The 15,101-nt window shown below is 50.6% G+C and overlaps 1 protein-coding gene across 1 annotated transcript; it reads right to left on the bottom strand.

Moving 5' to 3' along the window:
- Positions 1 to 927: 927 nt before the first annotated feature.
- On the bottom strand, positions 928 to 14,153 carry LOC100077385 (antizyme inhibitor 2-like). The gene is made up of 10 exons (XM_039914375.1): positions 13,683 to 14,153; positions 12,602 to 12,761; positions 11,150 to 11,323; positions 8,869 to 9,041; positions 8,534 to 8,668; positions 7,451 to 7,616; positions 5,547 to 5,701; positions 3,206 to 3,299; positions 2,757 to 2,974; positions 928 to 1,228 (listed from the first exon to the last, which is right to left on the bottom strand). The coding sequence occupies exons 1-10, from the start codon at positions 13,751 to 13,753 to the stop codon at positions 1,213 to 1,215; spliced, it is 1,362 nt and encodes a 453-aa protein (XP_039770309.1). The 5' UTR covers positions 13,754 to 14,153; the 3' UTR covers positions 928 to 1,212.
- Between the last annotated feature and the right edge of the window lie 948 nt (positions 14,154 to 15,101).

Raw genomic sequence — 15,101 nt, 5'->3', positions numbered from 1 at the left:
CTGTGTCCAACCTGATACATTTGTATCTATCCCAGCACTTTGAACACCGCATGGCACATAATGAGTGCTTAACAAGTACCACATTTTTTTAAAATTGTATTTCCCAAGACCCTAGTCCAGTGCTGGGCTCACGGTAAGTGCTCAATAAATACAATTGATTGTTTGACGGACCATGAGTCTAACTTCACGTTCATTCAGCGCTCAGCGCCCTCATCCCCCTCCACTTCAGGAGTCAGGGCACCTCGGCAAGAAGGAGGACACAAACAACAGAAAACCTAATTGAAGGTAAAGCAGCTCCTCAGGCCACCCCCACAATTAGCAGATCTGCCCCTTACCCCTGGCCCACGTCCTGCCTCTGGCCTGGAAGGCCCTCCCTCCTCAAATATGCCAGACAGTGACTCTCCTCCTCTTCAAAGCCTTCCTCGAGAAGCCGTGTGGCTCAGTGGCAAGATCCTGGGCTTGGGAGTCAGAGGTCATGGGTTCGAATCCCAGATCTGCCACTTAACTGGGTGACCGTGGGCAAGTTACTTAATTTCTCTGTGCCTGAGTTACTTCATCTGGAAAATGGGGATTAACTGTGAGCCTCACGTGGGACAACCTGATTCCCTGTATCTACCCCAGCGCTTAGAACAGTGCTCTGCACATAGTAAGCGCTTAACAAATACCAACATTATTATTCCTGAAGCCCATCCCCTCCAAGAGGCCTTCCCAGACTAAGCCCACCTTTTCCTCACCTCCCACTCCCTTCTGCATTGCCCTGACCTGCTCCCTTTGCTCTTCCCCCGGGCTCCACAGCACTTAGGTATATAGCTGTAATTGTATTTATTTGTACAGTCTGTTTATTGGTATTGATGCCTCTCTCCCCGCTCTAGACTCTGAGCTCCTTGTGGGCAGGGATTACCACGGTTGATTGTCATGTTGTTCTTTCCCAAGCGCTTAGCACAGTGCTCTGCACTCACTAAGCGCTTAGTAAGTACATTGAATCCTGCCTCTCCAAAGGGCGAATTTTTTTGTCCACTTTTTTGTCTAAGTTTGGCCACTTTCCACGGGAGGCCCGGACGGACGCTGCGAGGTTCTTCGAGGGTCCAGCCGGGGGCGGCGTTGGATTAGGGACGGGCAGGGCGGGCGGCCGAAGAGGATCCGGGGGTCCTTGTGGATGAGGAGAGATGTGGAGTGGGCATCGGGGGTGTCTACTAGGGATGGGGGCTCCCTTTAGGAAAGCCAGTGGCTGCAAGGCAGAAAAGAGGCGAAAACCTCAAATGAACCAGAAGTCAGAGGGACCTGGAATCTAACCCCTGCTCCGCCCCTTGTCTGCCGGGTGACCCTGGGTAAAAGTCACTTCCCCAAACTGTACTTTCCCGGCGCTTAGTACAGTGCTCTGCACACAGTAAGCCCTCAGTAAATACGACTGAATGAGTGAATGAGCTTCTCCGTACCTCAGTTCCCTCATCTGTTAAAGGGGGATTGATTCTGTGAGCCCCCTGTGGGACAGGGACTGTGTCCAAGCTGAATAGCTTGAACTACCCCAGTGCTTAGTACAGCACCTGGCACGTAGTAAGCGTTTATAAATAGCTTTTTTAAAAAAGACTGTGAGTGGCTCGGTTTCCCACTGTCTCATTTCCATTTCTCCCCCAGTAGACTGTAACCTTGTTAAGAGCAGGGTACATGTCTATGGTATTGTGCTCTCCCAAGTGCTTAGTAAAGTGTTCTGCACATAGTAAGCACTCAACAAATGCCACCGATTGCTTGACCACCGCAGACATTATAAATACTCCTTTTTCAGAGGATGGAGGCTCAGTGGTAGTACTTAGTACAGTGCTTTGCACACAGTAAGTGCTCAATAAATCAATGCGATCGACTGACTTAGATTGTGAGCCCTGTGTGGGACAGGAACTCTGTTTGGCCTGATCATTCTTTATCTTCTCCACAGTTTAGAACAGTGCTTGACACATCATGGGTTCGAATACCGACTCTGCCTCTTGTCAGCTGTGTGACTGTGGGCAAGTCACTTCACTTCTCTCTGTCTCAGTTCCCTCATCTGTGAAATGGGGATGAAGACTGTGAACCTCACGTGGGACAACCTCATTCCCCTGTATCTACCTCAGCGCTTAGAACAGTGCTCTGCACCTAGTAAGCGCTTAACAAATACCAACATTATTATTATTATTATTATTTAACAAATACTGCCATCATCATCATCATTATTATTGGTAGTATTAATAATAATAATGTTGGTATTTGTTAAGCGCTTACCCTGTGCAAAGCACTTTTCTAAGCGCTGGGGGGATGCAAGGTGATCTTGTCCCACGTGGGGCTCACGGTCTTTATCCCCATTTTACAGATGAGGTAACTGAGGCCCAGAGAAGTGAAGTGACTTGCCCAAAGTCACACAGCTGACAAGCAGCGGAGCCGGGATTAGAACCCATGACCTCTGACTCCCAAGCCCGGGCTCTTTCCACTGCAGCAGCAGAGAAGCAGCACAGCCTAGTGGATAGAGTACGGGCTTGGGAGTCAGAAGGACCTGGGTTCTAATCCCAGATCCCCCTCTCCCCCACCTTGTCTCCTCTGTGACCGTGGGCAAGTCATCACTTCACTTCTCTGTGCCTCAGTGACCTCATCTATAAAATGGGGATTAAGACTGCCCATGTGGGTCAACCTGATAATCTGGTATCTCCCCCAGCGCCTAGAACAGTGCTTGGCATTTAGTAAGTGCTTAATACCAATAAAAAAGCAGTAGCAGTAGTAATAAAGCTCACCTTAGGTGCTGGCTGAGAGTGTAGTGGACAGATGGCATTGGGAAACCATTGAAGCTGGAGAACATGGTCAGCGAGTACGATCCCATGTTCTTAAAGACCAGCCAATCCCCCACCTCCAGCTCCGGCAGCAAGATGTCCTCCTGGGAAATCTTGTCCATCGCATCGCAGGTGGGTCCCCACAGGATGCAGGGGTAAAGTGGGGGCTCGGAGCTGAACGTCTGCACCAAGAGCACAGCGTGAGGGACTTGGGGGGAACCCATCTAGTGAGATCATCTACATTTCACTTAGAACAATAAGTCATAAATCGATGATTTACGATCGCTCCTTAAACCCCGGTCCCTCGCTTCCCCCTTGCCCCTTTAGCCCCCGTCTCTCTATCTCCACTCGCCGCAGGCTACGTAGGGGACCGGGATCCTGGTGGGGACGTCGCCCTCTGGGTTGCCACTTGCCTTCATCACGACGGGCTTCAACTTTGGGTCTTCCATGCTGGACATTTGGAACAAACCGTAGCAACCATCGTTGAGGTAATACATCATCTTCCTGCTGCCATCTTTGGGAGAGAAATCAACGTGGCACTTCACTGATCGGCCTTCTTGTCGGTAGATAATGATAATAATAATCGTGGTATTTATTAAGCGCTTACTATGCGCCAGGCACTGGACTAAGCACTGGGGTAGATGCGAGACAATCAGGTCCCACGTTAGGCTCATGGTCTAAGGGGGAGGGAGAACCGGTGTTGAATCCCCATTTTAATTCATTCAATAGTATTTATTGAGCGCTTACTATGTGCAGAGCACTGTACGAAGCGCTTGGGATGAACAAGTCGGCAACAGATAGAGACGGTCCCTGCCGTTTGACGGGCTTACGGTCTGATCGGGGGAGACGGACAGACGAGAACGATGGCAATAAATAGAGTCGAGGGGAGGAACATCTCGTAAAAACAATGGCAACTAAATAGAATCGAGGCGATGTACAATTCATTAACGAAATAAATAGGGTAATGGAAATATATACAGTTGAGCGGACGAGTACGGTGCTGTGGGGATGGGAAGGGAGAGGTGGAGGAGCAGAGGGAAAAGGGGAAAAAGAGGGTTTAGCTGCGGAGAGGTGAAGGGGGGGTGGCAGAGGGAGTAGAGGGAGAAGAGGAGCTCAGTCTGGGAAGGCCTCTTGGAGGAGGTGAGTTTTAAGTAGGGTTTTGAAGAGGGGAAGAGAATCAGTTTGGCGGAGGTGAGGAGGGAGGGCGTTCCGGGACCGCGGGAGGACGTGGCCCGGGGGGACGGCGGGATGGGAGAGACCGAGGGACGGTGAGGAGGCGGGCGGCGGAGGAGCGGAGCGTGCGGGGTGGGTGGTAGAAAGAGAGAAGGGAGGAGAGGTAGGAAGGGGCGAGGTGATGTAGAGCCTCGAAGCCTAGAGTGAGGAGTTTTTGTTTGGAGCGGAGGTCGATAGGCAACCACTGGAGTTGTTTAAGAAGGGGAGTGACAGGCCCAGATCGTTTCTGCGGGAAGATGAGCCGGGCGGCGGAGTGAAGAATAGACCGGAGCGGGGCGAGAGAGGAGGAAGGGAGGTCAGAGAGAAGGCTGACACAGTAGTCTAGCCGGAATATAACGAGAGCGCGTAGCAGTAAGGTAGCCGTTTGGGTGGAGAGGAAAGGGCGGATCTTGGCGATATCGTAGAGGTGAAACCGGCAGGTCTCGGTAACGGATAGGATGCGTGGGGTGAACGAGAGAGACGAGTCAAGGATGATACCGAGATCGCGGGCCCGAGAGACGGGAAGGATGGTCGTGCCATCCTCGGTGATAGAGAAGTCTGGGAGAGGACCGGGTTTGGGAGGGAAGATGAGGAGCTCAGTCTTGCTCACGTTGAGTTTTAGGTGGCGGGCCGACAGCCAGGTGGAGACGTCCCGGAGGCGGGAGGAGATGCGAGCCTGAAGGGGGGGGAGAGGACGGGGCGGAGATGTAGATCTGCGTGTCATCTGCGAAGGGATGGTAGTCAAAGCCGTGAGAGCGAATGAGTTCACCGAGGGAGTGAGTGTAAATGGAGAACAGAAGAGGGCCAAGAACTGACCCTTGAGGAACTCCGACAGTTAAAGGATGGGAGGGGGAGGAGGCGCCGGCGAAGGAGACCGAGAATGACCGGCCAGAGAGGTAAGAGGAGAACCGGGAGAGGACGGAGTCCATGAAGCCAAGGTGAGATAAGGTATGGAGGAGGAGGGGATGGTCGACGGTGTCAAAGGCAGCAGAGAGGTCAAGGAGGATTAGAATGGAGTAGGAGCCATTGGATTTGGCAAGAAGGAGGTGAGGGAACCGAGGCACAGAGAAGTTAAGTGACTTGCCCATGATCACGCAGCAGACAAGTGGCAGAGCTGGGATTAGAAGCCAGGTCCTCCTGACTCCCAGGCACGTGGTCCATTCACTAGGTCGTGATGCTTCTCTAAGAACTTACTATGTACCTAGAACCCTACCAAGCACTGGTGGAGATGGGAGATAATCAGGTTGAACCCAGTCCTCATCCCACACGGGGCTCACAGTCTTAAACCCCATCTTACAGATGAGGGAACTGAGGCCCAGAGAAGCGAAGAGACTTACCCAAGGCCACACAGCAGACAAGTGGCAGAGTAGAAGTGATTTAGACAGATTGAAACGATGGTAAAAAAAAATCAGATGAAAAGTAAAAGGAATAAGAAGATAGGGAACTGAGAGATAGAAAACGCCCCCCAAATTCAGGATGCGGAGAAGCTCTCCAGGCTCAGAGTCGACCGAGATCTGCTCCAACCTGGAGGTCAGAAAACACCACCCACCTTTCTCCACCGTGGCCTTCTTGGCAATGATGTTTAAGGCGGACACGTAAACCGAAGTGGCATAGTACCTTCCGGGCTCTGCAATGATCTCCGTGCCACAGCCCTCTGGAAAATAGTGGGCCAGCGCTGTCCTGATGCCCTCTGCCATCTGAGGGGGAGAGGCCATCGTAATAATAGTATTTATTAAGAAAGTACTGTGTGCCCAGCTCGCTTTGGGCAGGGAGTGTGTCCGCTAGCAGGATGGCGTAATGGCTAGAGCTCGGGTCTGAGAGGCAGAAGGAACTGGGTTCCAATCCCGGCTCCGCCACTTGTCTGCTGTATGACCTTGGGCAAGTCACTTTACCTCTCTGTGCCTCAGCTACCTCATCTGGAAAATGGGTATTGAGAGCGTGAACTCCATGTGGGACAGGAACGGTGTCCAACCTGATTATCTACTCTAGCACTTAGTACAGTTGTAAGCGCTTAACAAATGCCTTAAAAAATAGTTCTATTGTACTCTCCCAAGTGCTTAGTACAGTGCTCTGCACACAGAAAGTGCTCAATAAATACGATCGACTGACTGGCTGACTGACTGTGCTAAATACTGTGGTCAGTATAAATTTATCAAATTGGATGCAATCCCCATCACAAGGGGTTCGCAATCTAAGGGAGAAAACAGTGATTTAATCCCTATTCTACATCCCCTTTTGGGGGAGTAAGTAGCTAACAGGTCGAGGGAGACGTAGCCTAGATCCTCGCGGTGACGGAAGGAGCAAATGAGTCAGTTTGCCAATCATTAAATCGACGGCTCAGTTCACAGTAGAGGCTGAGAAGTGTTTCAAGTTCCTAAGAGGTAATATGCCATATAAACTATTATTGCCAACAACAATGAGGAGTAGCATGGCCTAGCGGAAAGAACACGGGCCGGGGAGTCAGAGAACCTGGGTTCTAATCCTGGCTTTGCTATTGGCTTGCTGGGTGATCTAGGGCAAGTCACTAAGTTCTCTGCGTCTCAGTTTCCTCATCTGTAAAATGGGGATTCAATACCTGCTCTGCCCCCTCATTAGACTGTGAGCCCCAGGTGGGCCAAGGACTAGTGTCCAACCTAATTAACTACCCCAAGGGCTTAGAACAGTGTTGGACACATAGCGAGCACTTAATACAATAATAATCATAACAATAACAATATCCTCTCTAGGTGAAATAGATTTCCACCATACTGTTTAATAACGATGGCAATAATAATTGTGCTATTTTAAAGTGTTTCTTAAGTGTCAGAGAACTGAGATGAACTTCGGATAAGTAGGAGATAATCAGATCGGACACAGTTCCTGTTGGACGGCCTAGTGGAAAGAGCACGGGCCTGTGACTCAGAAGGACCTGGGTTCTAATCCCTGCTCTACCACTTGTCAGCTGCTGTGTGACCTAGGATAAATCACTTCACTTCTCTGGGCCTCAGTTCCCTCATCTGTAAAATGGGGATTGAGACCGTGAACCCCAGGTGGGACAGGGACCGTATCCAACCTGATTTGCTTGTATCCACCCCAGAGCTTAGTGCCACATAGTAAGCGCTTAACAGATACCATGATTATTATATGGGACTCACAATCTAAGAGGTGGGGAGAGGAGAAATTATTATTATTAAGGTATTTGTTAAGCTCTTATCATGGGCCAGGCACTGTTCTAAGCACTGGAGTAGATACAAAGTAATAAGGCCAGGCCGAGTCCCTATCCCACATAGGTTTCGCGGTCTAAGTATTCATCCCCATTTTACAGATGAGGGAACTGAGGCTCAGAGAGGTTAAATTACTTGTCCGAGAGCTGGAACTTTTTCTATCTGGGTTCACTATGAAAACAAACTGCCCCGCTGTTTTCTGTTTGTTGGGGAACTTCCAGACCTTTTCTCAAGCACTCTCACCTCCTCAAACGTGGGCACAAAGCTCTCAGTGCCAGGGAAGCCACCACCGATGTCCAGAAAATGCATCTCGTGTCCCTCTTGTCTTCCCATCTCAAACACCCGGTGGGCGTCCGCGATGGCCTCCTCATAGTTCTGGACCCTCTGACATGCAGAGCCCACGTGGAAGCTGATGAAGGGGTGACGGTGTCAGGACAAGGGCAGTTGGCCCGAGGGCCCCCCACCCTTTTGGCCCCCACACCCTATTCAGCAGAGGTGTCGTCAGATCAGTGAGGAGGAAAATTTATAAAGAGAAGCCCCAAGTAAAACCAGACCTCATCTCCTAGACTGTTAGATCATTGTGGGCAGGCAATGTGTCTACTGTTCTATTGTACAATCCCAAGCACTGAGAACACTTTTGCTTTGCACACAGTAAGCTCTCCATAAATACGATTGAATTAAAGATGTCCTTTCTTCCAAGGCTGCAGCAGGGACAGGACTCAAATAACTTTCGTCGAGGGACGAGAAGGTGCTGTAGGGAGCGGGTGGCCATCGTGGGTCAGAGTCTATGGGCCGGGCAGCAAGAGAGGTGGGTGGACCCGGATGGGCCCGCCGGTGGAAACCAGAGGAGGGCGTGAGGAGGGGGACGACCACCGGCACAGAAAAACCTACAGGTCGGGTGCCCATCCCAGAGTCCTCCCCTTGAACCAACATCGACGTGGGCTAGACGGTTATCAGATCCAACCTTTTTCCCGTGAGGGAGTGCCGGTCTGGGTCCCAGCCTCCCTGGGGCCAAGGAATGAAGCAGCTCTGAAGAGCAACAGCGTTGGCTCGTCGGAAATGGGATCTCAGAACATCAGGCAGCAATCGAATTGTACATTCCAAGCGATTAGTACAGTGCTCTGCACATAGTAAGTGCTCGGTAAATACTATTGAATGAATGAATGAATTAATCCTGGTGAATCTTTGTCCGGTTGGCCCTCAGACAGGGGAAGATTAGGGAGATCCCTGGACAACCCCCACCAAAAAAAGGACCTCACTCAGGATGCCAAAGGGCAGCCCCCCAGGCTCCTCCCCTCAAAAGGTCAAAAAAAAAGGAGTTCTTACCAGACTCCTATCACGGCAATGTTTAAGTTCCTTGCTACGGCCAGTAAGCGTCTGCTCTGCTCCAGCGAAGCTCCGAACTTGGTGCTCAGAGGATGTAGGCTCTTACTGTCTTCTGTCCTGATCCTGAGAACCATCCTGCAGCCAAAATGGACGAAGGAGTTGGAAGAGGGAACGGTGGGGTGAGGCCGCCCAGTGCTACTGGTTGACGAAGACAAAGGGACCTGGAAACGTTCATTGGAAAGACTGGGATTTGGAGCCAAGTGGAGGATGGGACGTTTGGGACTTTAGGGGTCTGGCAGCACGTTGACGAGGAAACGGAGACGTCATCCACGTACCTGGCGCCGGGGTGGAACTTGGCCACCTTGGTGAGCTCCCCCTCGCTGTCGAAGGTCATCAGTTGCACCCCCTGACTGGCCGCGTACTGGATATGGGACGTCTGTTTGCAGGGGTTGGCGTAGATGATCCGGGTCGCTGGGACTCCCAGTCCCAGCACCTGTTCCAGCTCCGCCTGGTCGTAATAGCAGTCAGTCGATCAGTCAGTCGTATTTACTGAGCACTTACTGTGTGCAGGATGCTGTGCTAAGCGCTTGGGAGAGTACAATAGAAGAGTATAACAGACACATTCCCTGCCCATAATGAGCTTATAGCCTAGGAGGAGAGACGGTCATTAATATAAAGAAATAAATGACAGATATGGGCACAAGGGCTGTGGGGCTGGGAGGGGGGATGAATAAAGGGAGCAAGTCAGGGAGGCGCAGAAGGGAGTGGGAGAAAAGGAAAGGAGGGTTTAGTCAGGGAAGCCCTCTTGGAGGAGATGTGCCTTTAATGAGGCTTTGAAGATGGGGGAGAGTAGTTGTCGCTTATGAGGAGGGTGGGGTGTTCCAGAACAGAGGCAGGACATGGGCGAGTGGTCTGTGGCGAGAGAGCAATAGAAATGGTGTTGATTATTTGTACGGGCAATTCACTGCCCTAAGCGCTTGGGAAAGTCCCACAGAAACAGGAGAAACAAGCCCTGCTTGAGGGAAGCTTAATCTACAGAAGAAGACATTCAGTCAGTTTGCATTTACTGAGGGCTCACTGTGGGTACGGCACTGTACCAAACTGTTGGGAGAAGCAGCGTGGCTTAGTGGAAAGAGCACGGGCTTGGGAGTCAGAGGTCGTGGGTTCTAATCCTGTCTCCTCCGTTTGTCTGCTGTGTGACCTTGGGCAAGCCACTTAATAATAATAATAATGTTGGTATTTGTTAAGCGCTTACTATGTGCCGAGCACTGTTCTAAGCGCTGGGGTAGACACAGGGGAATCAGGTTCTCCCACGTGGGGCTCACGGTCTTAATCCCCATTTTACAGATGAGGGAATTGAGGCACCGAGAAGTTAAGTGACTCGCCCAAAGTCACACAGCTGACAAGTGGCCGAGCCGGGATTCGAACCCATGACCTGTGACTCCAAAGCCCGTGCTCTTTCCACTGAGCCGAGCACTTAACTTCTCTGTGCCTCAGTTACCTCAACTATAAAGTGGGGATTAAGACTGTGAGTCCCACGTGGGACAACCTGATTACCTTGTATCTACCCCAGCGCTTAGAACAGTGCTTGGCACATAGTAAGCACTTAACAAATACCATACCATTTCCAAAGAGTGCAGTTAGAATCCATAACTAAGAGTGCGATTGATTATATGTGGACAGGGGAAGGTACTGTGAGGTGAAACCCTACCAAGGATACTCCAGAGCTCCCCAGCCTTCCCCTGCACCCCTGGAAATAGAGGAACCCCTCTCCCAGCACAGTTCTGGGTCTTGAGCCAAAAGCCGAGGGAGCCACTGAGTTCCTGAGGAAAAGGAGAGGAGATGCCGATCTCTCCAGCTGGAAGATTTCCTTCTGCAAAGATCCCAAACAGGCCCCAGCGCTTAGAACAGTGCTCTGCACATAGTAAGCGCTTAACAAATACCAACATTATAGGCTAAGCCACATTTTCCAACAGGCCTCCCCTCCTCTCCTGTTTTTATTGTCCCGCAAGCTCCTAAGTGGAGAGCAAGCCGTTCAGATTTCCCATTCCAGATTCGATGCCAAAGCCAAAAGGAAGCGAAAGGAAAGACGGGACGACTCAATCTGCGCATTTCTTTTAGAAACGAGTTTCTTTTAGAACCCTAGGGCCTTCCTCACTGCTTCTTCCAGGAGGGAGGGGCATGAAGTTAGACCCCAATTCTGAGAAGCACTGTGGCTAAGTGAAAGAGAATGGGCCTGGGGAGTTGGAGGACCTGTGGTCTAATCCTGGATCTGCCACTTTTCTGCTATGGGACCAAGGGCCTCAGTTACCCCAGCAGTAAAATGGAGATTAAGACTGTGAGCCCCATGTGAGACACGGACTGTGTCCAGTTTGATTACCTTGTATCTACCCCGGTGCTTAATATAGTTCCTGGCACATACTAAGTACTTAACAAGTACCATTAAAAAGAAATGGAAATTAAAAAATACAAAAAAAAAAATAAAACACCCTTCCCTTCTACTTCTGTTCGCTCTGGTTTGAGTGTAAGTCTCAGGTCTACTGGGCCTAAAGAAAACCTCCAGAGAATGTGCTGTCTCCTCCTCCTCCCTCCACCCCGAGGCCCCTTGGGGATTACCTGGCTGGCACAGTCAAATCCGGTGCCCAGGCTCTTGAGAATCTGAAGCACCCAGGGGCTGTTGTTGCATTTCACAGAGTAAAATGGCATCACCCCGGGCAGAGCCTGCAAGAAGGCCTGGTGTTTCCGGACCAGCTCTCCCAGGTCGGCTACCAAGAAAGGGTCTCTCTGTTCCTGTGGGAAGAAAGTCATCTCTGCCCCTCCCGACCCTCCTGTCCCCGGTCCATTGCTCAGAACTCCCCGCCGTTACCATCCTGGAACGACCCAATCCTAATCCAGAGCCTGCCTTAACTCCTCTAATGCCAACCTACTCACTGTACATCGATCTCATCTATCTCACCGCTGACCTCTCGCCCACATCCTGCCTCTGCCCTTGAGAGCCTTCCCTCCTTACATCTGACAGACAATGACCCTCCCTTCAAAACCTTATTGAAGGCACAGCTCCTCCAAGAGGCCTTCTCTGCTTAAGCCCCCCTTTCCTCTTCTCCCACTCCCTTCTGCGTCGTCCTGACTTGCTCCCTCCCAGCCCCACAGCACTTAAGTACATGTCTGTAATTTCTTTATATTCACATCTTTCTCCCCTTCTAGACAGTAAGCTTGGTGTGGGCAGGGAATGTGCCTGTTATATTGTTGTGTTGTACCCTCCCAAGCTCTTAGGTTCAGTGCTCTGCACACAGTACGCGCTCAATAAATCCCACTGGCTGAATGAGTTTGGCACTGCCAGGCACCCTCAAGAACCCTCTAGGACCCTCCACCCAGTACTGCCCCCAGCCCCTCCCCAGTCTCCAGATTGGCAGGGCAACTGGTCCCGATCAATCATTTGAATTCATTGGGTGTCACTGTATGCAGGGCACTTTGCTGAGTACTTGGGAGAGTATAATAGAAGAGAGTTGGTAGACACGTTCCCTGCTCACGGGGAGCTTACAGTCAGCGCTTAGAACAGTGCTTTGCACATAATAAGCGCTTAACAAATACCACCATTTTTATTATTATTAGAGGGGGTGATAGACATTAACGTAAATAAATTATGGATATGTACATGGGTGCTGTGGGGTTGAATAAAAGGAGCAAGCACAAAGCACAAAGGTGACACAGAAGGAAGTGGGAGAAGAGAAAATGAGGGCTTAGTCGGGGAAGGCCTCTTGGAGGAGAGGTAGTTTTAGGCGGCTGAAACATAGATGTCCCAGGGGCGGCAGATAATCTCCTCGGACCCTAGGGACGGCTCAGCCTCAATTCAGTTGAGGGCAGGATAGCCTAGTGGAAAGAACATGGAACTAGATGTCCAGAGACCTACGTTCTTGTCCCAGCTCTGCCACTGCCCCGCTATCTAGTCACTTAATCTCTCTGGGCCTCCGTTTCATCTACAAAATGAGGATAAAATACCTTCTCTCTCCCTAGGGGGTGAATCCCTATGGGGCTCCTGCCCTGAGGCAGGAATAGGGGTTCTCTTACTGAGCAGGAGAGATCTCCGATCTTCCGCTGCAGGACCTTCCAGGAAGAGTCTCCTGGCTCCAGGACATGGAGGGGTTCCCGTTCTTCTCTGGTGTCAGCTGGGCACCCTGTGGGCCGGGGGCAGGCTTCAAAGGCTTGGGCAGAGCCTTGAGGGCAGACTCTAGGAGAAGAAATGACTTTGAAAATGGCCACCCGCTGCAGAGAGCCCTGGGGATTACAATGCCCATAGAATAGGACGCCCTCTTGGAGGATTTTTTTTAAAATGGTATTTGTAATGTGCTATGTGCCAAGCACTATACCAAGTGCTGGGGTAAATACAAGTTAATCAGGTTGGACCTAGTCCCTGTCCTACATAGGGCTCACAGTCTTAATTCCCATTTTACAGATGAATCACCATTTTACAAATGAAATCCCCATTTTAGAGATGAATATAAATGTAGTATTTTACAGAGGATATAATCCAGTTTAGGGGAAATGGCTCAGCCCATCTTTGGGGTCAACGGTGCCCCATTGCCCCCCAGATACGGTTTTCTATTCCTCCCAAGCCAACCCCCTAATCATCCCTCACTCTCAACTCTCCCACCTCTGCCTACACATTCCCCCACCCTAAAGCACCTCCATCTCTTCCTTTTTTTTTAAAGTCACCTCCTCCAGGAAGCATTCCCTGATTAATCCCACCACCTTCACCCTTGCCAGCCCATCAGTCACTATTTATTATTCCTTCAATTGTGCCTATTATTTATCTATTTTTGCTTGCTCTTAACTGTTGTATTTTTCTAATGATGCATGTCAAGCACTTACTAGGTGCCAGGCCCCTCACTAATCGCTGAGGTAGATACAAACTAATCGGGTTGAACATAGTCCATTCACCACATGGGGCTCTTAATCCCCATTTACAGATGAGGTAACTGAAGCACAGAGAAGTGAAGTGACTTGCCCGAGGTCACACAGCAGACAAGTGGTAGAGCTGGGATTAGAACCCAGGTCTTTCTGACTCCCAGACCTGTGCTCTTTCCACTAGGCCCGGCTCCTTCTCCAGTTGAAAGAGCAAGTCTTTCCCAGCTCTGGACTCTGAACTCACCTTTTTGACATCGCTCTTCTTGGAGGTGACCGTCCTGGAGAGACAGATTGAGACACTGGGAGATTATCCATTCATCAGTGGTATTTATTGATCGCTAATTATGTGCAGAGCACTGTACTGAGTGCTTGGAAGAGTGCAAGTCAACAAAATTAGCAGATACGCTCCCTGCCCATAACGAACTTACAGTCTAGAGGAGACAGACGTTAATATGAATAAATAACTGATGATATATAATTTAAATATAAGTACAAAAGTCCTGCGGGTTTGGGGGTGGGACGAATATCTAATGGGTCAATTATGGGGCAGGAGGAAAAAGTTAAAAGCAAGAACATGAGCTAAGGTCAGTGGGACCTTTTTTGTTGGACAAAAAGAATCTGTAGGAAACCGCGAGTTCGAATCTAGTAGTCCAACACCCTCCCACTTTCATTTCCTCCTCCTTCCTACCCCCAAAGAAGGCTTTGAAGCAATGTGAATGCCCCGCTGGAATTTTTTTAAAATGGTATTTGTTAAACATTTACTACGTGCCGGGCACTGTACTAAGAGCCGACGTACGGACAAGCTGATCGAGTTGAACGCAATTCCCGTCCCCCATGGGGCTCACAGACTGGGGCTCACAGTCTCAACCCCCGTTTTAGAGATGAGGTAACTGAGGCCCAGAGAAGTGAAGTGATTGCTCAGTGTCACACAGCAGACAGGTAGCGGAGCCGGGATTAGAACGCAGGGCCTTCTGACTCTCGGGCCCGAGCTCTGTCCTCTAGGCCGTGCTGCTTCTCTACTTGTCTACTTGCTGTTGAGTCTATGTGGGTTATAATCGCTCAGTGAGCAAGTGAACCCCTATCTGGTAAAAACCCCATAAAGGTCATCTCCCCTCAGCCTATGACAGTGCCAGATGAGTGTGCCTTGTCACTGTCTCCCATCGGGGACCCGGGCAAAGGGTAGGGCAGAGACTTGGTCCAGGGCATCGTACATACCGTGCTCGAGCTGCTCTCTGTCTTGCTGCCTCGGTGGCCAAATGCAGGACCTGGTCCTCCCATCTCCTGGAGCCTTATATGTGCTCAGCCTTACCTTCCTCAATCTCACGGGCACTAAGCCAACATTTTGAGGCGTTAGCCTCAGGTGGGGCTTATCTCTCTGCACCCTGGGAGGCAGTTAGGTAAACTGACAGGACGAAACCTACCCTAGCTAGGGCAGTTGAAATGCTGGCCAGATTCGCTTCCCATCACAAATCGGGAGGGTTGAGTCAAACTCAGGGGTGTGAGGCCCTTGGAAGACATCGATGTGGGATGGGGGAATACCCACTTCCTGGAAAAAGCGGCCAGCCCCCTGCATCCCAGCCGGGAAGATGATGGGCATTCCAGGTGTCTCTGAACAGAGAAGGCTGAGGAGGAGCATGGCCCAGTGGATAGAGGAATGGCCTGG

This window comes from Ornithorhynchus anatinus, chromosome 16 (assembly GCF_004115215.2).
Source record: "Ornithorhynchus anatinus isolate Pmale09 chromosome 16, mOrnAna1.pri.v4, whole genome shotgun sequence".
Classification (NCBI taxonomy): Eukaryota; Metazoa; Chordata; class Mammalia; order Monotremata; family Ornithorhynchidae; genus Ornithorhynchus; species Ornithorhynchus anatinus.
The sequence above is the reverse complement of the archived record's forward strand: the minus strand, read 5'-3'. Positions and strand labels throughout refer to the sequence as shown.

Coding starts and splice junctions, on each gene's coding strand:
- LOC100077385 (XM_039914375.1), bottom strand. CDS start 13,753: ATGGATAATCTCCCAGTGTCTCAATCTGTCTCTCCAGGACGGTCACCT. Junction 7,617..8,533: donor ATTGCCGTGATAGGAGTCTG/GTAAGAACTCCT, acceptor CCCCTTCATCAG/CTTCCACGTGGGCTCTGCAT. Junction 5,702..7,450: donor TTGTGCCCACGTTTGAGGAG/GTGAGAGTGCTT, acceptor TCTCCCCCTCAG/ATGGCAGAGGGCATCAGGAC.